General features: G+C 43.0%; 2 protein-coding genes and 1 long non-coding RNA gene across 4 annotated transcripts in view; 1 reads left to right on the forward strand and 2 right to left on the reverse strand.

Annotated features, from left to right (window-relative positions):
- Positions 1–534: 534 nt before the first annotated feature.
- Positions 535–19166, reverse strand: LOC128326583 (apomucin-like). 2 transcript variants are annotated; one of them, XM_053253696.1, is made up of 7 exons: positions 19062–19166; positions 18652–18669; positions 10050–10087; positions 9076–9186; positions 5416–5455; positions 1829–1937; positions 535–862 (listed from the first exon to the last, which is right to left on the reverse strand). In XM_053253696.1, exons 1-7 carry the CDS (start codon positions 19159–19161, stop codon positions 703–705), a joined length of 576 nt encoding a protein of 191 aa, XP_053109671.1. In that variant the 5' UTR covers positions 19162–19166; the 3' UTR covers positions 535–702. The 2 variants fall into 2 exon arrangements, with proteins under 2 accessions (XP_053109671.1, XP_053109672.1); XM_053253697.1 differs by lacking the exons at positions 10050–10087; positions 18652–18669; positions 19062–19166 and adding an exon at positions 9844–9955.
- On the forward strand, positions 14141–17502 carry LOC128326584 (uncharacterized). The gene is made up of 2 exons (XR_008308120.1): positions 14141–14626; positions 15872–17502. It is a non-coding gene; the product is annotated as an uncharacterized LOC128326584 (long non-coding RNA).
- Positions 19167–25576: 6410 nt separating the features above from the next.
- Positions 25577–27296, reverse strand: part of MUC19 (mucin 19, oligomeric) — a 72632-nt gene continuing 70912 nt past the window's right edge. Inside the window, exon 31 of the mRNA XM_053256213.1 lies at positions 25577–25688. Coding sequence (XP_053112188.1) covers positions 25577–25688 — 112 coding nt within the window. The remainder of the gene's footprint in view (positions 25689–27296) is intronic.

A 27296-nucleotide genomic window follows, 5' to 3' on the forward strand; every position in this document is an offset into this window, starting at 1 on the left:
TCCCAGCACAGGATGCTCTGGACGCACCTGCACACTCCAATTGTCCTCACAATCAGCCTTGAACGTCATAGTCGATTCACACACATTCCTACCCAGGAAGGACTAAGACACAATGCATTCCTTAAAGGTCTAGGCTCCCCTATTCAGCAGTGCAGGACAAAAGAAATGTGCTCTCAAGGCACGTTTTGAGATAGAGGTATCCCTAATTCCATGACCCAGTGTGCTTCCTTGTGTATTACTACATGTGGGACTCCCACTGTGAAACATCTCAGTGTTCCCTTGTGCTGCTCACTCTGGACCCCATCAGATTGCTTCCAATTCCTCCACTTAACTGAGAAAAGATATTTCCCGTAGCCAGGGACTAGTCTACCTGCCACAACAGGTAGCAGTATAAATATAGCAATTCATTGCCTACAAGGAAAGAATGCTTGCTTATTCTGTTGCGCACACTTGAGTGGTGACCAAACACATACTCTTGAGAGTATTTACAGTATATGGAAAGGTAGCATAGAAATGGAATAGAGTTGCAAACAGTAACTGCAAAGTAGTATTTATTCTTGTTTTGATTTGTATATTTCAAAGATACTGAGAACATTAATCTTGCTTAATACACAAATATTGTCTTACTACTGTTTTTAATCATTATTAATTCAGAAAAATCTAAAACCACAGTAAATGTAGGAAAAAACTATTAAAAATATGTTAAGGGCCACAGGCCTGGCAGCTGCAGGAAACAGTGTGTTTGTATGTATACACTTCTGATCTTCCTCCAGGACAGAAAATTGGGATACTTTTGATTTCATGTTCCTTTGGCTGGCAGCATAAACACTCATTCACTACCTTACGATCAATATCATCAAACCTGAAAGGAAACACAGGGGGGAAAATAGTTTCAGGTCTATAGGAGGAGAGCTGGTCTTGTGGTAGCAAGTATGAATTGTCCCCTTTGCTAAGCAGCCTACTTCCTGGTTTGCATTTGAAAGGGAGACTACATGTGTGAGCAGCACTAATATATTCCCCTTAGGCTATGAGGTCTTTCTGGGAAGAGCATCAGAAGGCTCCAAGTTCCCACCCTGGCATCTCCAGGAATGGGCTGAGAGAGACTCCTTGGAGAAGCTGCTATCAGTCTGTGTAGAGTACTTAGCTAGATGGACCAATGGTCTGACTCTGTAAAAGGCATCTTATGTTCTATGTGATGATACAGAGAGAGTGATTAAAACACAGCTGCACATTCATAGTAGGATGTTATGCTTTCAATAGCATTTCAGGACATTCTATCACAGGAGGAGAAATTCTAATGTCATAACTGCCAAGACTGGGTGGGGGGAGGTTTTAAGCTCCCTCAAGCTGTGTGTATTGCACAGAGCTGATTGCCTTGAATAGGTATACACATTCTTAATTTTTTAAATTTATATCCCGCTCTTCCTCAGAGGAGCTCAGAGTACATGGTTATTTTTATCCTCACAACAATCCTGTGAGGTAGGTTAGGCTGAGAGATACATGACTGGCCCAGAATCTCCCAGTGAGTTTCATGGTTGAATAAGGATTTGAACGTGGGTCTTCCTGGTCCTAGTCCAACACTTAACCACTTTGCTATGCTGGCAAAGGTGTGACTTCTTACTGATTCAGAGGGACCCCAATAAGCACTGATCAGGCTGCACATAAGCTGTGGGTTGGAGTGATTAAATATAATTCAAATGGCTGGAATATTTCTCCATCTCCCCAAATGCTGCATGATATCAAGCCAACTCATGTCTTACAGTCTGTTACCACCTTTCCTCTTCAATGCCACATATGCTTGTTTTAAGCTAAATATAAATCAACTTACATGGTTTCTTTTTTGCAGTCACCAATACACTTTGCCATTGTGATGTAACCTTTACACCCATTTGCACTAACTTGTATCCTCACAGGAGTTGGTTGACATCTGTTTACACCTGGAAGTAACAACAAACAATGCTTAAGTAATGAACAATGCAAAGGAGCAGCACTAATAAAGAACTAGAGTTTTGTGCTGCTGCTATGCTTTGGCTTATTCTACACCATACCATGTGGTAAATGTCTGATCACTGTGCGAGGGATGTAGGGGGAGAGAGAGAGAATTTAGACAAAAACTAAGTAAGCTACAGCTTAGGGCCTCACATTATGAAAGGCCTCTGAATACCAAAATATGACTAAATGTCAAATTTTATATAACTGATTGAAAAATAAAGGGGAAAGGAAAAGGAGGTGCTAAAACAGACATTCTGACAAGACAAAAATATACTTATATGGCTACACAATTATTTATAATATTGAGTTCATAAATCTGTGCGGAAATACCAATGCCCACTATCATGGTTACAGGCAGCGTTTGCCTCTTCAGATGAATGCTGCTGTAACCATGAGCAATGCAGTGAGGAGGGGATGAGTGATGTACCAGGGTGGGAACTTCCAACCCGTTCTGTAATGCTACGGGGCCTCTTAAGCTTGATACCTTAGGTCCTCATGTCTTAATCTGGCTCTGGTGTATCTGTCTAAAAGCCAGTTGCCAACATTTTGTGACACTCTCCCAACTTTATGATCTACTCTAGCACTACTAAAATGCTACGGCCAGGGCAGAGAGGATCCGTAGCAATTCTCAATAGTTAGTAAGTTCTCTTGGTTGTAATCTAGGCCACTGTGGAGAGGGAGCAAAATTGACTCCTTACCCAGCCTGGAACACACACAAGAACACAGGAAGCTGCCATATACCGAGTCAGACCATTGGTCTGTCTAGCTCAGTATTGTCTTCAAAGACTGGCAGCGGCTTCTCCAAGCTTGGAGGCAGGAATCTCTCTCAGCCCTATCTTGGAGAAGCCAGGGAGGGAACTTGAAACCTTCTGATGCTCTTCCCACAGCAGCTCCATCCCCTGAGAGGAATATCTTCCAGGGCTCACACTTCTAGTCTCCCTTTCATATGCAACCAGGGCAGACCCTGCTTAGCTAAGGGGACATGTCATGCTTGCTACCACAAGACCAGCTCTCCTCTCCTCAATGTGGGGGAATTGGCTTGAACTGGGTGCAAATTTGTATACAGCAATGTTGTTTTGTAAACTAACTGGAAAGGGGACTAAGGGGACATGTCATGCTTGCTACCACATGTCATGCTTGCTACCAAGCCCAGCCTGGAATCGCAGAGGGTCAGGTTAAGCCCCTATCCTAAGCCCCTTTCCTTGAGTGCATCACTTTCTGCCATATCAGTTGCCACTGACAGGAAGCCCATGGGAGGACAGCCATACTACTCTTCTTCCTCTGGAAGGCAACTCCAGGTTTGAAGGAGGGGACAATAGATTTCTGATCCCACCTACCCGCAAATATCCTGAGGCAACTTTAGGAATGGGAAGGAGGTAATTCTAAATTGACTGCAGGACATCCTGTATTCTGTATTTTTTACTCAGGGCAATGTTTGCTTTGTGGGGAGGTCAGGTCTACAAAAACAGCCTGGCCCAATCCTTCCCTACCCAAAGCAGGAGTGTGGTTAAAAAAAATGGAGCATAAGAGGAGCAAAGAATGGGTTCAAGGAAAGAACTGGAACTTTCTGTTTCACTCTTCATCACATATTAAATAGAATTAGCTTCACAGATTATGCAGTGAAGCAACAGGAGTTCATTTTAGAGATTAGCTGAAAAAGGGTGCGTCATTTTTTAAAAGGCTGACAAGTTGTGCTGTGTTACAGGGCCATAACATTGCACCCCAAGGCTGCTGCAAATTCAGAAGGCAGCCCTGACATTGTTAAATATAGGCAGTTGCATAAGCAGCACTACCACAGTTTCCCCCATTCACAACGTTCCACAACATTCACAACAATACTTGTGCAGCAACCCATTCTTAATAGCTTTGGGGCTGCCTTCAGATTTCGCAGGAGCCCTGGGCAAATCATGGTTCTGAAACACTACCCATCATGTCAGTCAAACCCCCCCAACACCGCTGCCATTTCAGTGACTGGGAGCCCAGAGCAAGAAATGTCCACCTATTCAAATGGCTGGAAGCATTGTCCTAACTTTGATCTCAGTCATCCTGTAACCGAATCTAATTGGCTGTGTGGCTTTGTAAATAAGCCTATTCAGAATTAAAGCGATTCTGATTTGGCATCATAATATCACCACACATGAAAGTGTGGTCCAGCAAGTGATATGCATGCATAAGACTATTTACAATATCCATAGCTCAAGGTGCTTTCCCTAACACCAGTAACGTTCTTCCAGTAAACACGGACCTTTAGACATTGTCATATTTGTGAATATATCCCCAAACGAACACATTTTCCAACTGTAGCCTTGTCATCGAATTAATAATTTGTAATTATTTTTCACCTGTTCCAGAATACAATACTATCTTAAGATAACCTTAAAATATACTTCTATCAGTATAATTCAGGAGAAACAAAGATGCTCCTAGGACCAAATATATTTTCAATTATCCACAGTTAATGGTTTATTTAAATCTCTACACTCAGCACCTGACAAAATAAACATTTCTCAAATAGTGTGCTCTCTGAGCATCCTACTTTGGCTTAATATAAAGTGTGCCATCAAGTCGATTGCGACTCCTGGTGCCCACAGAGCCTTGTAGTTTTCTTTGGTAGAATACAGGAGGGGTTTACCATTGCCTCCTCCCATGCAGTATGAGATGATGCCTTTCAGCATCTTCCTATATAGCTGCTGCCCAATATAGTACCAGTGAAGATTCAAACCGGCAACCTTCTGCTTGTTAGTCAAGCATTTCCCCACTCTGCCATTAGGTGGCTTTTTGCCTTAATATACATAATGCCAAATTTGGAAGAAAGAAAACAAGTCTGAAATATAGGGAATCAATTACCATGTTCATCTGAGTGTTTAATTCTTAACTATCTATAATGCTGTTTACATAGCAATAGAAAGGTTCCTGCGACAGAGTGTGTCCCACCCAAAGTTCAGCACTGTGTATTTAAATGACAGAAAGTTTATCAGTGGGTTGCACCCAAACCCTAGCAGTGCACATGCAGGAAATTCCATCCCCACTGCAGTCTCCCACAGCTCCAAAACATACAAGTACAGTCCTGAGAGTTGGGGGAATGTCTGGAGCAGGATGGGACATGGAACTGGGGGTGCTAGGGGTGGGGATCTGCAAAAATCCTCTCTTGCACAAACAGAAGTGCCCTTGGGATACAACCCAATGAGACTAAAAGTACTTCACTTTGACTGCACAGCAGCCACAGGAAGTACTTGTTGCACAAGAATAGTCACAATCAGCCACATAACCCCTCTTACAACACCTTGGCTCCTGTTTTTAAGAAGGCAGAATTAACATATTCTGGATAATAAGCTGTGCCCATACTCTATTGAGATATCACCAGTACAACCTATACCAATTATTTACTGTGGTTCACTACATAAAATGAAAAACATAACATACAATCATAGCAGCATTTATCCACATGATATAGTCTGGATTCCTGTTTTTAAAAAAAGGAAAAAAAGAGTCCAGTTAGACTATGTATATCAGGCCAGCATGAAATAAGGCCCAAAGGTTGACCCCACCTCCCCACCCACCCCACCTCCAGAACTGCAAATACACATTGCTTATGTGACTTTACACAACTTTTTATCGAATATCTAAGACCTATCTGAGCTTCTATTGAGTGGAGTTAGAGATGTGAGAATGATAATCTAATTGCTAATCTACCCCCTAGAGTCAGAGATTCATAGTGGAACTGGTGCCAGTTTTTCTAACCTGTTGCACACTGGCATAGCTAGTGAAGGGGAGGCCCATGTTTACTCCCCAGCTTAGAGTCTCATTGCTAGCACAGACAACGCATGCACCACCCCCCATTCACCCACAGCAGTGGAGCCCATTCACCTTCTGTTGCCTATACTGCTTGCCTTCCTCCACCTCCACCCACTGCCACCTCTCCTCACCCTCGGCACCTCTTCTTCTTTCCCTCTCTCCCTCCCCTATCTGCCTCTTCTGCCCATACAATGAAGCACTTCCAAGCATCACACAAGTAGAGAAGGAGAAGAGGGAAAGAGGAAGAGACAGACAGGCTATAGGGGCGTGGGGGTGGCAGGAGTGGATGGGCCCATGTTCAAGGGACACCCTTGAACACCAGTAGCTCTGCCCCTGCTGTTGCAGACTAACAGCTAGACAGCATGGTCTACCTGCAAATGAGACTCCCTCACTCTGTAACTGGAACAGTGAAATCCTTGTCTGTTGATGTAACCAAATTCAATGCACAGTAAAGGTAAAGTGTTAAGTGTGCCGTCAAGTCGATTTCAACTCCTGGCACCCACAGAGCCCTGTGGTTTTCTGTGGTAGAATACAGGAGGGGTTTACCATTGACTCCTCCCACACAGTATGGAGTGATGCCTTTCAGCATCTTCCTATCTCACTGCTGCCCGATACAGTACCAGTGGGGATGCGAACTGGCAACCTTCCACTTGTTAGTCAAACATTTCCCCGCTGCACCACTTAAGGTGACTCAATGCACAGTAGTGGAGATAAAGTGGAGCAGTATCTGGGGAAATGGAAAATACAACAAAAACGTGGGGAGGAAGAAAATGGGGTGGGAACTGGGAGATGAGAGTACAGAGGGATTTGTGAGCAAGGAAAGTGGGAGGGATATTAGAAATGGAGGTGCAGGGGGAACTGGCAGAGCAAAGAAAAGAGAAAAGGTGTTTTGGGGGTAGAGGAAAAAAACAAGAGCGGGGGACACAGCAGAAAGATATGTGAGTAGGGAAGCAGAGGGAAAGGGTTAACAGACTCCGCTGAGAGTCCTGTAATAGTGTCAACCTGTAATAGTGTCAACCTTCTCCATTGCTGCCCCGAGGCTTTGGAACATACTTCCTGCTGAAATAAGAGCCTCCCCATCTCTTACAACTTTTAAAAGGGCAGTAAAGATGCATTTGTTCACCCAGGCTTTTAATTAGATATTGTTTTAATTGTGTTTTAATAGTTTTAACTTTTTAAATTTTAATTGTTGAAATATGTTAATCTTTTTTTTTTTGGTCGTTTTAATTGTCTTGTAAACTGCCCAGAGAACTTGCATTTGGGGCGGTATAAAAATATGTCAAACAAACAAACAAACATAAATATAGCAGGGAGAAAAGCACATTGTGGAGTTCAGAGTAAAGGAAGAGAATGGGGTGCAGAATTGTGCAGTGCAAAGAGCAAGCCAGCTCCAGGTTTGAGGAAGCCCTCAGCAAGGTGACTTCACGTGGGCACTCCCTTACCATGGAGATAGAGGCAGGTGTTTTTTTCATTCTCAGTTGACTGACAGAAACAACAGTATTATAGCCAATGGCTGCTACATGCCATGAATTTGCTTCCCACAATGCCTTTCAAAGGGCTGGGGCTGCCCCAGGGCCCCCATACTTGGAGAGGCCCCAAAGTATGGCTCACTGTTTAAAATTATTCAATCGATCCAAGGCAGTAGAACTAAGCAGCTAAAACATAACCCCAGGATCAAGAGTTATTTCAGTATTGGGGGTTATTACATTGGCACAGAATGCAGTGGCTGACACTGTGCAATGGTACACACATGGTGGAATGAAACATTCTGCTGTGTGCCTTTCAAGATGGGGCTGGGGCTTTACAGGGCTCTGATACTCTTATAGCCCTTCCCCCTGCCCCACCCCCACCCACAACACTGGGGAACATAGCACTGTATGGAGGTGGGAAATGGCTCTCACACTGGAATTTATTTTTTTTTTAACCAAAGTAGCCCTCACTTGAAAAACAGTGAAGAGCACTGACCTATGGTGTTTTCCCACAGTATAAACAAATATTCACCACAACCAACACCAACACCAAGGTCTAGGAGATGAGAAATTAGTGCTTCAGAACTGTGAGATGAGCTTTGTAAATAGGCAGTAAGTAGGCTGAGATTACCTCAGCGTTTTCCTATCAAATAGATGTAATTAGAGTGGCTAATTCCATTGAAGTTACTAGGACCTTCTTATTGCAGAGATCGAGTGCAGTTTTCCTGTCAGCATTCTGACAGTGGGGAATGGGCAACAAAGATTCCCAGCTAAGAGAAGTGTTAGGTAATTCTGAAGAAGTGCAAGGGAGTATCTATGCCTGAGATTAAAGATGTTGGGGGTGAGGGAGAATACTGCAATCTTAAGCAGCAGGTTTACTTTGAAGCAAGCCCCCACACTGCTGTAACTAGCCAAATGGCTTCCCCAACTGTCCATTTCCAGTCTCCCCTCCCCCTTTCATGAAAGTTCAAATTCCATAACTAATAGAATCTATATGGTATTGACCATGTGGTATTGCCTTCCTAAACAAGCCTGAACAGATTATATTATATTTTCATCAAAATTTGAAATAAATGCATGATATGTCTGGATAAAAAAATTTTTTTTGAGGGACTAAATGGTCGAAGTGTCAATTTTCAGCACTTTCTAGCCTGCTGTAGCTGTGGCAATTTATATCAGATCTCCTTGAAAACAGGCATATTTGTAGACCTTATCAAGTGGATCGCACACACCAAGTTTCAAGTCATTAGCTCAATACATGACATATGTATAAGCAATAGAATTTTGAGGCTTGTAATGGTGGAACTTTTTTTTGCTACATTGCTAAACTAACGGGGCATTCCTGTGCTGCTTTAATAATGACCACACTGTTGCACAACTCCATTTATGCAATTTTTCACTTGCACAGCAGTGCTCTTGCACTGCTGTGCAAGAATTATGTTCTACTGTCTGCATAACACTGCACAGTATTCAGCCACAGAGAAGAAAGTGGGGGGCTCAAACAAACATTCTACCCCAGACCACTCAAAAAGGCCTTGTATCTTTAAAAGGCCCTGTATGGGGGGGCAGAACATGGAGGATAGCAGCCATTGGCTAGAACACTGTTGTTGCTGTTGGCCCACTATGAAAATAGCTCATGTTTGCTGCCCTGGCAAGGTAACTGCAATGCACACTCCTGACTGCTACCTTTCTAAACTGACCATGGAGTAGGGAAAGAAAATGAACTGACATAATGTGGAAAATTACACAGTGCCTGACATGAGAACAATTACTCAAAGTAGTCCCATTGAAATTAGTAGTTCTATTTTTCACAGCTTACATTGCTGCACCAGTTCTGTCCAGGACATTCTTCAATTTCTGTTGTAAAGCCTCCTACAGTGCAGGTGTAGTGGAGGCATGGATTGTCTGGGTCATTAAATGTTTCTCCAATCTAGAAAATAATTAAAGGCAGCAAAGTTTATTCACCTCAAAGCATACTCGACATACACACACACACTCCAGTATTCTGCGACAATTACAGTTTTTATAAACTCACATCATAGTATTAGCTTTTAACAAGTTTAACATTCAGATGTAGATACTCTGAGTATTTTTTAAATGTTCATGTTGGGAAACAGAACATTATCACAATTCAGGTTCCCTATCAGAGCTTTTCTTTCTTTTTCTTTTCTTTTTTTACTGCTTCCAGAAAACGAGTATTTCTGTGAACCATTTTCTGTCTTAGTGAAATACTGTTCAAACTTTGAAGTTACAATGAAAGCAATGGTGGGGGAAATCGAAAGATAAGAAAGCAAAGAAAAGAGAGGCTATAAATAAAAACTTCTCCTTAAAGGCCAATTATATGTGTTCAGTTAAAGTGTGCCGTCAAGTTGATTTCGACTAGCAGGGTATTCCTGAGTTACTCTCAGAGCAGTTTTCAAACTTTGGAGCTTCAGCAAGGCAAACCCTCTCCCTATAGACTTGTTTGCCACACAACCATTGTGTGTTGCACATAGCTGAATATTGCAGTGGAAGTAGTGTATCACTTTTTGGTAACAGTGATGATTCCCATCGATATTAATTAAGAGCCCCCAGACAGAACATTCACCAGAGACATGAACTGTGATAATGAAGGAAAATCTGCCCATGTATTCATCCTCAGCACTGAATGCAAATAAAACAGAACATTGCCTTGTACTAAGCTCTTGCTGTGCATGTATGTTTGCAAAGGACAGCGTCAGCAATCACACTCAAAATCCTCACTATGAAGCAGCACATCTGAAACAGTTTTCTTCATCAGTGTATACAGCTCACCTTGTGGTATTTATTTTTAAAGCGACATGAGCCTGATTCTGAAAACAAACAAACATAGCATTAAATCATAATAATGCTACATATGCCATAAATATATTAAGTATTTCCAGAAGCACTGACATTGCTGATACACTGAGGTTTTTGCTGTTGCCACAGAATAAACCAAACCTACACAAAACAGGAAAGGTGATAGATTCAAATGGATCAGCTAATTGCAAAATGATGGAAGGATAATCTTCAAAGTTATACAGTATCTTCATACCCATATACACACCCTGAGAGCCAGCGTGGTGTAGTGGCTAGAGTGCCGGACTAGAACCGGGGAGGCCCAAGTTCAAATCCCCATTCAGCCATGAAACTAGCTGGGTGACTCTGGGCCAGTCACTTCTCTCTCAGCCTAACCTACTTCACACGGTTGTTGTGAGGAGAAACCTAAGTATGTAGTACACTGCTCTGGGCTCTTTGGAGGAAGAGCGGGATATAAAATGTAAAAATAAATAAAAATAAAAATATAATTCTCCCCTCTCCAAACTTGGGGATCAATGAATAAGGCCCTGGTCAAAGTTCTGACTTTTGTGGATGTCCAGTTGCCATCTGGAAGGAGCAGAGCCTTTTCTCTGGTGACCCTGGAACTAGGGTATGGTCTCCTGAAGGAGGTTAATTAATCTCTTTCTCTTGCAGCATTTCAAGAAGCAAGTAAAATATTCCTATTCTGACAAGCACTTGGGAGCTGAATTACCTCATTTCTGCCACTAGTGTTTAATTTTAATTTTTAATTAAGCACTAGTGCTTAATTTTACATTAAGCTTTTTTTGTTTGTTTTTAAGGTGATAGAATCACGTTGGAAACATTGTTAAAAGGCAGTATGTAAATGAACAAAAATACATAGAAAATAAATATAATTCCTAACAAGATAATGCAATCGCATAAAAAGCATTTTCTGTTACATTTATTTTCATCATAAAGCCATAAACATTTTTATATTTTAACTTGGATTATGTACACCACCTAGATAGATAGATAGATAGATAGATAGATAGATCTATCAATCAGGCAGTATATAAATATTGATGGGGACATTAAAAAAGCTGTGTTTAATGAAAAGCTGTGTTTTGCCCTTAGCACAAGAGATGCCATTTTGTTTTCTGTAAGAGACTGTTTTAAGCTATTGGGGAATAAATGATGAAGGAATAAAATGCAAGCAACGGAGTTTCAAAATGACTTTAGAGGTATTTCTGTGTTAAAACCGCAAACAATTGGCTAGACGGAGCAGGATGTGCTTTTGACATTTGACATATAGGCAATTGAGAAATGCTTGAGTCTGCGAGACCACAATAGGGAAAACGGGAAGTGGAGAACAGGTGGTGTGATAACATGTCTGGAGAAACAACTTATTTGAATATAGCCAATAGCATTGATTCTACAGAAAAGGGGAACTGAGGGAGGGGGCTTGTTGCTTGTCACTGCCTGTTGTTAGAGTATAAAATTGCTTGTAACTTCTTCTGCGGGTGTGCCACTTCTTGGGGTGCGCACCCAGTAGCTTTGCTTGGCCAAATAAAGATACTGACCAGAATCTCCTTCTTGTCTTTTATTAATTGGCATAATCAAATAAAGGGCAAGAGTCGGGCCTTACCCAGACTAGCTGGGAGGGTGCAAGCCTTCCCTGGTAGGAGGGGCTTATCATATGGTGCATTGGCCGGGAATAGAAGGCTAAATTAAGACTAGCTGCTATTGCAGTGAGACGGCCTTCAGACTGGCACGGGCGAAAACCGGGAACGGCTTTTGGGTTAATTCTCAGCGCGCACCAGCCATATTGAGCTGGGAGATCACGCTCAAGCCGCCTCTGGCAGACCCCCAAAGTGCCACGAACGAATGTCAGGAGATTCATAGGGAACAAGGAGGTTGATGCTGCGATTTGGACCAGAGCTTGGAGGGGTAAGTACCAAATTGCAACTTGGGAAAAAGGGGGGAGGTGTGTGAATTTTGTGACCCTGTTTGAACGAGATTCCCAAACGGGAGCATGCGCAAGTGTGTGTGAATGTGAAAAGGGTCCATACTTAGGAGGTTGGCCTGGGAATAGCTGTTCGACCGGGGGGTGAGAGGCCTGACCCCGTTTCTGACCCCACCTGTCCACCACAGCCGGTACGCTTAAAGGAGGGGACAAGTGTTCCCAGACCCAAGCCTGAGGGGGGCGGACGACGTGCGCCAAGGCCCAGCCCGGTGTTAGTGGAGATAAGGGAGGCAGAGGCGAAAAAACCCGTTAGGCTATTCTTGCAGTGGTTTGGTTAGGTTGGATTGGTTAGGTTGGGAAAATTAAGTTAAGGAAACTGGAAATTGGGAAGTTAGTGAGAATAGGGGCAAGGCTTAATAGTTAGGGGAGATAGGGAACAATAGGGAAATAATTAGAACACCCCCTTCAGCGCCTCCTAGATAAATTTAACTATATTAAAAGAACTATTAAAAGCTCATGAGCGTTAATTAAGTAAATTTATGGTCTGACCACCCACATCTTGGTCAGGATTTGCCTCACTGGCCACTAAGAAACTGCCATCGACGTGTGAGTAAATTAGCTCGCAAAGTTATCAAGTTTAAAAGCCTTAAAGATGCAAGACCAGAGAGTCAGGGATGAGGATGGTTTTCCACCGCCCCATATGAATGCCCCATCCCACATTCAACCAAATCTACCTCAGCGGGCACCCTTTTTCTATTTTTCTGCCCCACGATTCCCATGGGCACTGCCACCCTGACTTCCCACTCCCAATATGAGACCAGTCCCGGGAAGACTGTCAGGGAGCCTGCCATCTGGCCCGTCAAGGGGATATGCTCCACCTGGACCTAGAGCGGGACCGTCTTCTCCCAGTGCCCCTAGTTTTCTGAGAAGTGGGAGTGTTGGCTCCGACTTGGGAGGGGATAGGAGCTTAACTCCTGGGGAATCAGCTAGGGATACGAGAAGGTGCCCACCCCAGAGACCCATGGCCACGGGCACACCAAGGAGTCAGTTGGGAACAATGGTTGTGGGGGATGGATTGCTCCTAGTCCCTTTCCACCTTGGACCTTTAAAACCAGAGACAAGAACTTCTGCCCTATTGGCATCAGCTGTGCAGCTGACTATTGGCCAACCAGGCCATGCCCCGGACAGGGGAGGAAAGGGACAAGGGCCACGGGGAAGTCGCTGTTTCTGCTGTGGCCGGACAGGCCACTGGAAGAGGGAATGTCCTGACCTTAAGGAGGGAGAGGGTGCTGTCTCTCCACCACAGGCAGAGAAAAGCGGGGAACAACCAAATCCCCAATCAAAAATGGAACCCATTGCTGTTCCAAGCCTTTCTTTGTGGACGGATGGGACATCCTTTTTCTTTAATGGACAGAAATATATGGGATATGGAGTGAAGACTGAAGAGCACTTGGTGTTCTTAGCAAGAATATTCCTACCATGCTCTACTCCAGAGACCGAACCATTGGGAAGGGAGAAAGACATGAAATAGGACAATGGCCCTGATGCCAGAGAAGATCAGCTGGCAGAAATGGGTGCTTAATAAGCAGCCTAAATAAAAAGGGAGGTCTGTTAATAGTTGAGCATTCAATGGCTTTTGTACTCTGCATGCCATTTAGAAAACTAGGAATAGATGACATCTAAAAGCGCTTTTATATCTATATATGTTTATGAACTCGAGTTAGAGGCCCTTTTTGGCCCCAAGAATAACATCTTTTTGCAATTGCTTTTATTATATACCGGTAAAATTCTAATAAAACACTACATGTGTGGGCCCACCAAGGAAACTCCCCTTATACCATCATGCTCCAAGCACACGCTATGGAGAAAGGAGGGGGGGAAAGGAAAGAGCCCCCTGAGCCTGTGAGAAAGGCTAAGGGAGATTTTTGGGGAAGAAAACAATGCTGTCTGTGCTTTCTCTAAGCTCAAAGCAGCTAACTTCCTGTCTGTTTCTGTGTGTGTTAATCTTGGCCCAAAGCCAACACTGCTGCTGCTTTTGTCGTATGAGCTATTGTCCTGTTTGTGTGTATGTGTGTTCAACTTGGCTAAGAGCCAACACAGTATTGCTGCTACTGTTCAATTGTACCTGTTGCAGCAAAAGCCAAGAATAGGCTTCTCCAAATGGAGGCTGTTTCTTGTTCTCTTTTTCCTTTCTCTCTTTTTCTTGTCCCAGCTGTAGCGTTACGGTTGGGGGAAGGAAATGAGGAAGTGGAGTTAGAGGGAAGCCAGCTTAACTGCCGCTCCTGAAAGTTGTACAACCAGCCGAAAGTTTTGCTGCCACATGAAATATGTAAAAGGATTTTGGTTGAAGGTGGTTAGCAAGGCAAAGAAAAGAAATGGATATTAACATCTGAGTGTGTCCTCCAGCTTCGGAGAAAGCTCCCTTGCACCTGCAGGAACTCACTTGCTGGCTGCAGGCTTTTTTCCTTTTGTCTTTGTGATCAGGCTGAAAAGACTAAGAGTCTCCTCCAGGTCATCCAGCAGAGCCGGCCAGGAACTCTTTTTTTTCCTCCTCAAGCAACTTCTGCATTTTGTTAAAGGCAAACAGGCTCTTCTACCTCTCCTCTCGTATTTTTGTCAGACACCAGTAAGTTGTAAGGCATGTGGAAGGTGGAATTGGAGGGAGGTGTAATTGCAAGGAAAGGACTTGGGTTGTTGGAAGGGTTGAGACTGGTTGATTGAAGTATATGGGTGGACTGTAGCTTTATACCACCTTGTGTGTGATGTGGAAGGGTGGTGTGGAGTTGCGGACCGTTCTGTGACTTGCTGTGAGGGATAGTTTTGTCTGGCCTTTATCCTGTGCCTGCTCATGGGCAGGAGGAGTTCCGCGGGGGTTACGGAGGATTTTAAAAATAATGATGTAAATCCTTTGTGGCGCACGTGGAATGTCTTTTGTCTAAGCCCCTATTCTGTAAGCTGTTTTGATGGGTTTGTGTGCATGAGTTGCTGGAGTAAATACATTCACGGGAATGGCAGAGAAATAGTTCTGCTGTGTTCGTGGGTGTGTAATTCCGGTGATATGTTTCTTCTTGTGAACTGAAACAAAACTTGGGGAACTAAGTGCTGCTCAAGGCTGACTGATATTAATGGCAAGCTTTGCATCATGTTGCTGCTATTAAAGAAGCTGCTACACTTGTTCTAAACCGGAAGTTTTCTTTTAACTCTCTCACCACCGAGAGACAAGTCTTTGAATATTAGCAGTGGCAACCCTGCCCAAGTTAAGATGGGGGAGGGAAAAGGGCTTTCTGTGAAGCAATTGCGTTCCAACTGGCAGTTGCGCGGATTTTTACAGAACACAGTGGTCCTGCGATGTTAAATTGGTTAATTGTATGCTGCTGTGTTTTTGCAAAATCTATGTGACATTTCTGCTGCCTTTTTGGGAAAGCTGAAATTTTGCCCCAAACTAAGGGTTTTTCTTTATGATTGGTCGACAAGTGCTTGGATTTTGTGGAACATGACAGCAGTACAATGTAAGGGAAGTTAGTCTGGTTGTATTCCTGTCATGCTTTCGGAAGATCTATGTAACATTCTGCTGACTTGTCTTGAAATGTACACTGAGAAGCTATTTATTCAATTGGTCTAAGGTCCAAAATTTTTAAATTGGTCTCATAAAATAGCCCTGCTTTGCCTTCACAACAGCTGAGTTTTGAAGTTCCAGGTTCCAGATGCAAGATTGGACGAAGAGAATTGTGTTTTTTTTTAAGTCGAGCCTGTTATCATTGTCTCTACAAAGATCATGGACAATTTTTATAACACCTTTTGCAAAAGAGAGACTTTAACTTGCTTATAAAAACCTAAGCCTTATCCAGAAGATTAATCCTATTTTAACCAGGTTTTGCTAAGTCAGGAGGCTAAAAGATGGAAAACAGAAACATCACAATAAAGTACATGTGACCTAAATGGAAGTTCCAAAGCCAGATGTCACTGACGAATCATCCCTGTATGGAGAATGAAGTCAGGAATGCTGGAATAAAGATTGTGAGCCCTGATGAAGGTCTGTAAGTATGATTGTCAACCAAGCGTTGTGCAAGCAGTTAGAGTGTGGGAATAGGACCGAAGAAACTGAGTCCAAAACCCCATTCAGCTGTAATATTTGCTGGGTGACACAGAGCCTGCCACTCAAAAGGTTTGACCTACCTCACGGGGTTGTTGTTATACAAGGGAAAATGGGACACGGAAGCCATATGGAAACGGGACTTTGTGAGCAGTCATGCCCAGAGAGGGTTCTGGTGAAACTCAAACGCTGAACTTATATGCTACAGCCTTTTGATTGATAAGACTATGTTGAATCTGAAAAAGTTTAATGCCTCCTCAACACCTAAAAACTCATGAGAAGATTGTATGCAGAAAAATGTGAATGCCTTTTTTTTTTTTAATCTTGTTGTTTGCTTTTTGCCTAGGAACACCGTTTTGTTTGAAGACATTGTTTTTTGTTTTTGGCTTCGGGAAAAGGGCACAGGCAAGCAGGGAAACAAAAGCATAAATTGGGAAGATTAACATGCCAAAGGACCAAATTGAAAATGGCCTCAGGATTTATTTATCTTTTGTATTACTTGTCTTGAAAACTTTACCTTTTCTGTTTTGGCTAGCATTGACACCCAGGGATTTGATTTTAGGATGCCTTCTCTATGGGGGGAGGGAGAATATTGGCAACTCACTTGTCTGTTTTCTCTCAAGTAAACAGGGTTTTGTAACCAACAGTGCCTTGAATTATCTTTCCAAGAAGGGTTTTCCTCAGATGACAGAAGTATCCTGCATATAATTATTAGACTGTGGTCCCAAAAGGAACCTCCAAAAGGACATCAACAGTGACCCAGGAGATTAGCTGCCAGCGACAACCATCCAATGGCAACAGATTGTTCACCTGCTAATTTGTCTTGTGTTGAATAAATTCTGGGCATATAAAGGAGATTCATGAAGCCTACAGCTTCAGAATCTTGAAAATAAAAAGGGAGGAATGATGGGGACATAAAAAAAGCTGTGTTTAATGAAAAGCTGTGTTTTGCCCTTAGCACAAGAGATGCCATTTTGTTTTCTGTAAGAGACTGTTTTAAGCTATTGGGGAATAAATGATGAAGGAATAAAATGCAAGCAACGGAGTTTCAAAATGACTTTAGAGGTATTTCTGTGTTAAAACCGCAAACAATTGGCTAGACGGAGCAGGATGTGCTTTTGACATTTGACATATAGGCAATTGAGAAATGCTTGAGTCTGCGAGACCACAATAGGGAAAACGGGAAGTGGAGAACAGGTGATGTGATAACATGTCTGGAGAAACAACTTATTTGAATATAGCCAATAGCATTGATTCTACAGAAAAGGGGAACTGAGGGAGGGGGCTTGTTGCTTGTCACTGCCTGTTGTTAGAGTATAAAATTGCTTGTAACTTCTTCTGCGGGTGTGCCACTTCTTGGGGTGCACACCCAGTAGCTTTGCTTGGCCAAATAAAGATACTGACCAGAATCTCCTTCTTGTCTTTTATTAATTGGCATAATCAAATAAAGGGCAAGAGTCGGGCCTTACCCAGACTAGCTGGGAGGGTGCAAGCCTTCCCTGGTAGGAGGGGCTTATCAATATGATAGAGAGAAAGAGAAAGGTATGTCTCAGAAGCCTATCTGGGAACAAAAAATAGTAGCATCTCTAGACATAAGTCACCCTTACCCAGCAAATTCTCAAGCCAAAGGGATTTACTTACTTTTTCTGTCATAGTCTGCCATTTATACCTGAAGAAACTTCAGCAAGAATAGTAGAACCCACAGCCTAAGACTCAGGGGCATAACCATAATAGGGCAAGGGGAGACAGTTGTCTGGGGGCCCACTGCCTTGGGGGCCCCCCAGAGGCAAGTCACATGACTGACTCCCCCAGCCACAGACCCGCCCGGGCTTCCTTCTGTTGTATTCATCCTCTGAAACTGATGTGAGTGTTAAGACCTGGAGCTATCCGAACTGCATGTCTTTCTCTAGTACCATTAAATGACTTACATCATCCACAATTTACAAAACCTTAAAAAAAATTTAGGATGTTCTATTGTGGCACATAGGTGTGTGTGTGTGTGTGTGTGTGTGTGTGTGTGTGTGTGTGTGTGTGTGTACGTACACTCACACATATACTATGCTTTTTGTTACCACTATTCAGCCTCATTTAAGAATTCTTTACTTCATGAGCTGAGCTTCAGTGGTGGTGGGGGCATTTTAAATTCTTGTCTCAGGGCCCACGCCCACCTTGCTATGCCCCTGCTAAGACCATTGCAACTAATATAATAGCTCAGAGAATTAGAGGTACTTGATGTCTTAAAGAGGTACCTGATGAACATTCATTTTATTTGCAATGTAAGAAATGCATTGTGGTATATATATTATTTGGTTGGCATATAATCCTATCCTAACTACAGAGTGTCTATAGCCACTCTGAAATATTTTTCAGACCTAGGCTCCTAAGAATGAACTGGTTCCTTCAAAGCAGTAATGAGGTGACCCAACCACTCTCTTTGCAAAAACACTCTCTGTTCTCTCAGGTTTTTTTGCACGGCTACCCTATAATACTTTAAAACAGCATTTACTGCATGGCATATGTTGCTTGTTACACACACAGTAAATAAGAAGACAACATACCTGGTACTGTAGGACATTCTGTAAAAAGAGACAATATTAATATATCAACCGGGTTATACTTTTTCAGGAAAAAAGTGTGTATTTATTAAGTGTTTCATTAAGTGATAATAGATTGTGTTAAAACTCACAATCAACACACACCTGTTACATGTCAATGCTATAGCGCACTATGAAAGACAGCTGAGATAGGGAGAGAAAGTTCTTCCAGTTGTCCATTATTGAGATTTGAGACTATTGCCACAGGGAGAGCAAAGGAGAGGAATAGGTCTACTTATTACAAACCTTGCAATAAGGTCATAAGAAACAAACTAACATGAGAGAATAAATAAACTAATATGAGAAATTCATGTTCAGACTGCTTCTTGCACTTGTACTTCCCAGTCCAGCACTTGCTGCAAGACCTACTATACCTCCAGGTCTTCTTCCAGTGGTGCTTATAGTAGCTGTAGCCAGGCTTTCTGGGGTGCCTTCCGTGTACTCAGTGACAGCTTCCCCAGTACCTCTGGTCATCCCACTAGTTGAAGTTGTACTACTTCCTCCCACAGTAACACCAGTGAGGTAGCCTTCTGTGGCAGCTGAAGTCCAGTTTTCTGCAATATTTCGATAAATATTTAAATAAATAAACTAGCCTTCTCATGCAGCTGAAGTCCCGCTTTCTGCAATTTTTTTTAAAATTAAATAAATAAACCAACATGATTAAAAAAACCATGTGGACGTAAAAATAAACTAAGACTGAAAAGAAGAAGTTTATTATTCCGTGGGGGGCAGGGCAGAGAGGGGCAGATGAAAAGAGATACAGTTCGGGATATATTAATGAAGATGATTCAGGAATATGTTCAGAAAGAAGTGTAGAACCTCCAATAATGCCCAGAGGTGCACCGAGGTAATTTTGGAGCCTGGACCTAAGGGCCTTTCCCACCCTAATCCCCCAGAGGCCCCCGCTGCAAGTTAATGATCATCCCCCTACATACACCATGACACACATGTGGGTTTCTGAGGGCACAAACAGCAACTGAACTCACAAGAATGTAAGAACATAAAACAGGTATATTTATGCAAATATGCATAGCCAAAGCATTTCAACATGCAACTTAACACTTTCCCCCATTCAGCATAGGTCAAAATTGCACTCGGCCGCCCAGCACAGTGCTGGACCATGGCATGGCACCATGACCACACCACCCAGGACAGACTAAAGAGGATTTGGGGGGCCCCAGGGGATATAGAGGCCATGGACTTCAGCCTGGAAGTCCAGGGGTAAGAGTGCCTATGATAACGCCCCTTCCAGTGCCTTCAGTTACATCAGTAGCTCACCCTCCACCTCTGCTTCTATGCCTTCCAAAGCCTCCTGAGCCTCTGGTGACACTTCCAGTGTTTCCCTCCAGTTTCAGAACTGCTTCTTGCACTTGTATTACCCAATCCAGCATTTACTGCAAGGCCTACTATACCTGCAGCTGTTCCTCCAGTCGTTCTTATAGTAGGTGTAGCCAAGCTTTCTGGGACGCCTTCTGTGTATTCAGTGACAGGTTCTCCAGTACCTTTGGTCATGCCACTGGTTGAGGTTGCACTACTTTCTTCCATAGCAACACTAGTGATGTAGCCTTCTGAGGTAGCTGAAGTCCAGCTTTCTGCAATATTTCCTCTGCTCTCAGTGGCTCCACTGCTCTTAGTGATGCCTGTGATTGTTCCCTGGGTTCCTTCAGTATATTGCTTAGGATATGTAACCTTTTCTTCAGTTAGTTGCTTCGTGCTTTCAGTTGAGCTTCCACCTCCTGCACTTTCAGTGACACTTGTGGTGACCCCTGTATTCCAGCTGGGAGTGCTGCTGGTGATACTTGCGGTGGTCCTAAGAGATCCTTCAGTGTGTTGTTTGGTGTATCCACCTGTTTCTGCAGTGACACTCGCCATGACTTCAGTTGAGCTTCCAGCTGCTGGAATTCCACTACTACCTGTATTCCAGTTGCCAGTGCTTCCTTGTGTACTTTTAGTGACACTTTCAGTTTGCCAAGACCAACCTTTTCTACCTTCGAAACCTTCTCCTTCCCCTTCGAGTATTTTCTTACCACCTTCAATAATGTCAGAATCCCATTTTCTGGATGTTGTTGTTGTTGCTGTTGTCTTTCTCAAGCCTGGTACCACACCTATTCTTGGAACGCCTGGAAACTCTGGATTAAATGAAAAAACACCATGTGAGCCACCCCAGGTTCAAGGAAAGGCAGGAGACAAATGCACTGATAATGATTGTAAATGAAGAATTAATTTGGTAGGAATGGAAAACGAATAAAAATCAAAGTAGTAGAGTACACTGGAGAAATGAGCAATGGCCAGGCAAAAGAGGAACTAAATGATCCACTGATAGATGTGAAAAAGTACACCCCAAAATAAAACCAATGTCAAGATGACTCCGATCATTATACAGTAATTGTAACACAATATATATATAAATAACATCAGTGTAAAATCCAGCCAAGTTATGAATGCTAAAACAGATCAACTGCAATATAAACAAGGTAATCTATGACCAGGGGTGGCTAGAGAGTGAGGAGGGGGCATGCACCCCCTCAGACAAGCAGATTGCTTGTCTGTGCCTCCCCTAAATTTTCCCCCTAGTACCATCACTGTTTATAACATACGGTTGTGAGAAAATTAGTAACCATGATTCAGGCAGTACGTTCTTACAAGAATGGGGTTGGGTCCTGATTCCTGGGAATCAGGAACTCATGACATGAACTGAGTTTCTAGGTTATTATCTGCACACCATGTGGAAACTTTTTGATCTCCCTGTACAGCAAGAATCAAGGCAAATAAAACTCCTCAACTGGCATGGTTATTTCACAAATAATCTTGGAGGTACAAACTCCAAGAATCTTGGAGATACAATAGGTACAAACACTGCATAACACTGATACAGAATCATGGAACTTTACACTTTTCAATTAGGGTACTCACCAGAACAAGTCAGTTCCCCAGCTTTGCAAACACTGCACATGAAAGAAATTTTTTTAAAAGGTTATCATATTAAAAATCTCAAGATCTCAAGGTAGTGCAACTACTACAATACTACAAAAATACAGAGAATGTTGTACATTCATCAGCTGAAGTCTAATGAGGTTTTTCCAAAGACAAACATAACATTTGAGAATCCAGTAATAATCAGCTAATTTTGTGCTGGAAAATATTTTCTGTTCTTTTGAGTAGTTTATATGTCACCAACATAAAACATAGAAATTGGGAAAGAAAACGACAAATGGTAAAATCATTGTTTACACTGAATAAACGGTATTTTATTTATATTACTCTGAATAAATGGTATTTTATTTATATATTTCTATAAATCTATTAAAACAATACATTGACTAACTCTGAGGCTGAATCAAAAATCTACAACCAAATGAACAAAAAAGGAATTCCCAAGTAACAGAGAAATAACCTGTTAGGTCCACCCAAAACTGAAAAAGCCAACAGGGCAGCCCCAAAACAAAACTGGCTATTCTAGAAGGTGCAGAAGAATATGTTAAAAAGATTTCATAATAGTTTTTGAACAAATATTTGCTCATCTACTGGCATAGACTTTTGTCTCTCCAAATTAAACCAGACAGATAAAAAACCCTGGGTTGCTTACCTGTAAGATTACCCTACCAGGTGATCTGGTGGTGATCCGGTAACAGTAATAAAAAGTGGGTTCTACACCTGTGTGGAACATTTCAGGCAAAATTTGTTAGCTCCTTGCAGTGCCAACCAACCGCCACTGCGCATGCCCTGTGCTTGCTCATACTGGCGGTTTGACACCTTATAGTTCAGTTTCTTGATGACCGCTCCAATGCAGCCTTTCTTTTTAAGTATGTGGACTTGGAACATATTGCTTACAGTATCTGTTGCAGGGATGGATGCGATAATGAATGTTATCGGATCACCATCAGATCACCTTACAGGTAAGCAACCTGTTTATCTGGCTCGTGATCTGGACACATCCATAAAAAGTGGGTGACTCATGAGCTACATCACTCCTGGAGGTGGGAGCATACAACTACTACAAAACTCGCTTGAGTACACCCCTCCCCAAATTAGCGGCCATTACTGAGCGGAGGTCCACTACATAATGCTTTACAAATGTCTCTTCCAATGCCCACGAAGCATCCATGCGAATATCTTTGAACTTAATTCCTGACAAGTGTGCTGCTGAGGACGCATACACCCTCGTAGAGTGGGCTTTTACTGCTTTAGGCGGATCTGCCTTCTGTATCTTGTAGGCCAGGTAGATAGCCTCCACTAACAAATGAGAGCTCCTTTGTCTAGAGACTAGATTTCCTCCATCTTTCAGTTTATAAGTGACTAACAGCCTTTTGGTTTTTCTAATTCCAGATGTCCTCCACAAATAGAACAGAAGAGCATGTCATACATCTAGACTATGCATTGCTCTTCCAGTGGAGATTCAGGATTGCGGGGGGGGGGGGGAAGGTAGGTAGAACAATATCCTGATTCATGTGGAAGTCAGAAACTATCTTTGTCCTGAATTCCATGCCTAATCGCATCACTACTTTGTTATCGTGAAACTTTGTGTACGGCTCATCAATACGCAAAGCGGTGAGCTCGCTCACTCTTCTTAATGGGAATCAAAAATACTGACTTAAACATAACCATTTTAAGTTTAGCCATCACCATGGGTTCAAATAGTATTTCTGTCAGAGTTGATAGGACCAGAGAAAGACTCCATCTATCCATGGGCCTCCAAATTGGTGGGTACAGATTGTTCACCCCCTTAAAAAACCTTTTACTATTGAGGTGACTGGACACAGTTGCCCCATCACACCCTCCATGGAAGGAGGAAATGGCTGCCAAATGAACCCTCAGCAAGGTATTTGCCAGGCCGTTTGCCTTTTTAGGTCGTCAGGTTACGTAAGATGTCCCTTATGGAGGCATCCTTGTCCTTGAAGCTGTGCATCTTAGCATATGCTCTGAATCATTTCCATTTCGCACTGTAGCTTTTTCTCATGGGCACCTTTCATTGAGCAAAATGTTGTCTAAAAGTTTATCCGCCATTCCATTAGCCTTAGCATTTGTAGGTTTGGATGTAGCAGATGTCCTTGCTCCTGGGTGAGCAGATCCATTGTTTGCTTTAACCATAAGTGTACTCCTGCTGAGAGTCTGAGTACTCGTTGAAACCAAGGTTGCCTTGGCCACCTAGGTGATTAATATGCAATGGGTGTTGTGATGTGGAATCTTTGCCACCACCCTGTTGAGCAGTGGATATATGGAGAGAACAAATAGAATAAGCTGTGCATCCATTGGAACTGGAATGAATCACCCTTTGATCACTGTCCCAGACTTGCCCTTGAGCAGTATTGACTGCATTTGGCATTGTCCTTTGTCACAAAAAGGTCTACCGTGGGTTGTCCCTGGAACTCGAACAGACCTTTTAGGCAGCTTTTGTTTATCTCCCTCGTGTTTTTGAAGGAGCACTTGAGACCTGCTCAGGGTACTGTTTATCTCCTTTATGTGTATTGCCACCAGATGTATCTTCCATGGCATGCACCAATTTCATATCTGCTGGCTTAAATTGCAGAGGGAACAAGACACCGTGTCCCCTTGCTTGTTCACATATGCTATAGCAGTTGTATTGTCCATCTGAAGTTGGATTGTTTTCCCCAGCAGAAGTTTTTGAAACAGCTTTAGTGCTTGAAAAGCTGCCAGCAGCTCCAGAAAATTTAGATGCAAATCTTTTTGAGTAGTGCTCCAGAGCCCCTGAGCCTCTGACATCTCTTGTTTTTACTGTCAGAAGCCAGTCATTTAGATAGGGATAAATTGTCACACCCTGTGTAGGTAGATGTGCCACCACCACAGCCATGCATTTGGTAAATACTCTGGGTGCTGCCACCGATCCAAAAGGTAGCACATTGTACTGGAAATTTTTGTTGCTCACCGTGAACCTCAGATACTTTCTGTGACTTTCCTGTATGTCAGTGTGAAAATATGTATCCTTTAGTTCCAGCACTGCAACCCATTCCACCCCATGTAGAAGAGGCAGGGAAGTTTGCAACATAATCATCTGGAATTTGCTCACATCGAAATATAGATTCAGCTACCTCAGGTCCATTATGGGGTGAATGCCCCCATCCCACTTGGGGATTTGAAAGTACTGGGAGTAAAATCCCCCGTGTCTGCTTACCCACTGTGCTGGAGAGATTGCATCTTTCTCTAGCAGTGTCTCCACTTCCTCCATCAATGCTGCTGGTGGTAGTGTGAACTTCGCGCCTGCATAGACTGGCAATGACTTGAACTCGATGGCTTAACCAGTTTGGACTATACGACGCACCCACCAGTCTGATGTTATATGGTGCCATGCTTGAGCATGACTTGCCAGTCTAATGTTGTGACCGACATTGATGTTTGATGTTATTGATGGAGATATCACTGCTGTTATTGACATCACTGCTGATAAGGAGAGAGTTCCATAAGGAATGTGTGTATTTGGATAGGCACACCATATAGTTGGTGATCTTAATGCCTAGACATGCATTCACATATTCCTTATGGCCCAACACATCCAACTTTCTCCCTTCTTTATCTGCTGGAGTGGTATGACGTCACAACCCTTTAGCAATAGATGCGTAGACAATAACTAAAGAGTTTGTATTTGGATATTTGAGTAAGTATTCATTCTCCTCTTCCTGAATTCTGTACAGAGTTTCCAATCTTTTCGAAGTTGGTGCCAAGCCGACTGAGCAGCCTTCGTTATCACCGGAAGCATAGGTAAGTCACATTTTACTTTTACTTGAGTCACATTTTACTTTTTCATAATATTATATACAAGGTCATCCAGATCACTAACTTTCCATTTCCAATCCAAACCAAGCACCTCCACTATCTTCACAATTTGGAGATGATAGGATTTCATTTCCTCTGTTGGGGAAATTGATGGTTCCATTCAGACATTATCCTTTGGGTCCGAATTGTGACCTGTCGATACTGATTCTGAAGAGTCAGAATCATAGTCATCCCCTGAGGAAACTGGCTCTGCAGGACGAGCCCCAGACTTGCTAGTGGAAGATGAACAGGAGCCAGAACCCACACTCTTATCAGTTCCTGAGCCTGCAGCTGCAGTGACTCACATCAATGTTGTAACTAGTGCTTGAGTACTTCCAGTGCACACTTTCTTTCCTGTTTCACATTCCAAACATGTCTGTGTAGACACAGACGTTTGTTTTGCTGGTTTGGGTACCAACAGTGGCAAAGATGCTGGCACACAAAGATGCTGGCACACAAAGATGCTGGCACACAAAGATGCTGGCACACACAAAGATCCTGACCCACATAGACTGGTCTCATATCTTGTGTAGTGACAAGTATGGTAATCTGAACAGCAGCATCTTGAATCAATACTTTCGGAGGAGTCATTTGAGTAGCAATTTGTCTTGAAGGAGGCAACTCTAGGGGAAGTCATCTGCGTTGTCGTCTGGACCAGTTCCTCATGCCTTCTACTACTTTCCATTCCCTAAATTCCACATAGTCAGCTGGGCTGATAGGGGTGGGATTTGTAGATACATCACCCCATTCACCATCAGGCAATAAACCCATCACAGAAACCCCAGATTACAAGGGGGTAAATGAAGGTGTTTTTGGCACTTCCATTAACTCTTCCTCCTCCATATCGAAACCATTGATTGAGAAGCCTTGAAAAGTTGACTCCAAGGGAGTACTGTCATTCGATTCCAGCATGGTGACGATGTTCTGTGCTGCCTTGAGGTCAAAAAGAGTTTCAGTGTCATCACGGCATTAATGTCGACATCAAACACCACCAGCGACTGGTCTGTCCAATCCAACATCGACACAGAAACTGGGGTTCTTGGCATTGATGGGGATTGGCGTGGGGTAGGTGCAGGTGACAGAGGAGCCGCTCGATGCTGAGGTGCCAATGTCAAAATCGTAGTTTCTGTTCCCCTTTCCAGCATAGATTCTGATGACAATGGATATGATAGGCATTGTAAGCCAGATGGAGAGGGAGTTGTAGTGCTTGGTACTGACTTAAACTTCCCCCTCCATTCACACTTCTCCCTGTGCTTTTTTGGAAGAGAAGAGTCTGAGTCATCCTCTCGCCTGTGCTTCCTATCCTTGTCACAATGGCAAGAAGTGTGCCCCTCAGGAACTCTCAGCTCCTTAAAAGGGAGAGTCCTTCAATGTTGACGGTTCTGGCATTGGGGATTTAGACTGTGTTTGGACTGCAGTTCCTGGTGCCGACTTCAAAGTTGCAATCACCTCCTCCGAAGATGTGGAAGCACCCTTTGGAGTTAGGGCTTCCTCCAATAATGCGACCCTTAAGCACACAACTCTATTTTTAAAAGTTTGTTTTGAGAACGAGCTGCAGACAGAGCATGTGGCCATGTTATGCCCTTCCCCAAAACATTGGAGACAGCAGTCATGACCTTCTGTAGAGGGGATCTTCCCCCTACAATGGGTACACTGCTTGAAGGTGGTATTTTTTCTAGATGTAGGGCTTGAAAAAGACATTCCAAAACAGAAAACTTTACCAGTCCGTAGTCATACACTTTAAATTGCTTTTCTGAGGTACCGTCGCCCGTTACACAAAGAATAACCTTTTTACAGTCTGAGTCATACACAATAAGTTACGATTGATTTCCAAAGGATAG

The sequence above is a fragment of the Hemicordylus capensis genome, chromosome 5 (genome assembly GCF_027244095.1).
Source record: "Hemicordylus capensis ecotype Gifberg chromosome 5, rHemCap1.1.pri, whole genome shotgun sequence".
Taxonomy (NCBI): Eukaryota; Metazoa; Chordata; class Lepidosauria; order Squamata; family Cordylidae; genus Hemicordylus; species Hemicordylus capensis.

What these genes read in the sequence shown, in the direction of transcription:
- LOC128326583 (XM_053253696.1), bottom strand. Translation starts at nt 19,161, where the DNA reads ATGACCAGAGGTACTGGGGAAGCTGTCACTGAGTACACGGAAGGCACC. An exon ending in TTAAAAATAAATACCACAAG is followed by an intron (nt 9,187 to 10,049) that starts GTGAGCTGTATA and finishes ATTATTTTCTAG; the next exon opens with ATTGGAGAAACATTTAATGA. An exon ending in GACTGCAAAAAAGAAACCAT is followed by an intron (nt 863 to 1,828) that starts GTAAGTTGATTT and finishes GTTTCCTTTCAG; the next exon opens with GTTTGATGATATTGATCGTA.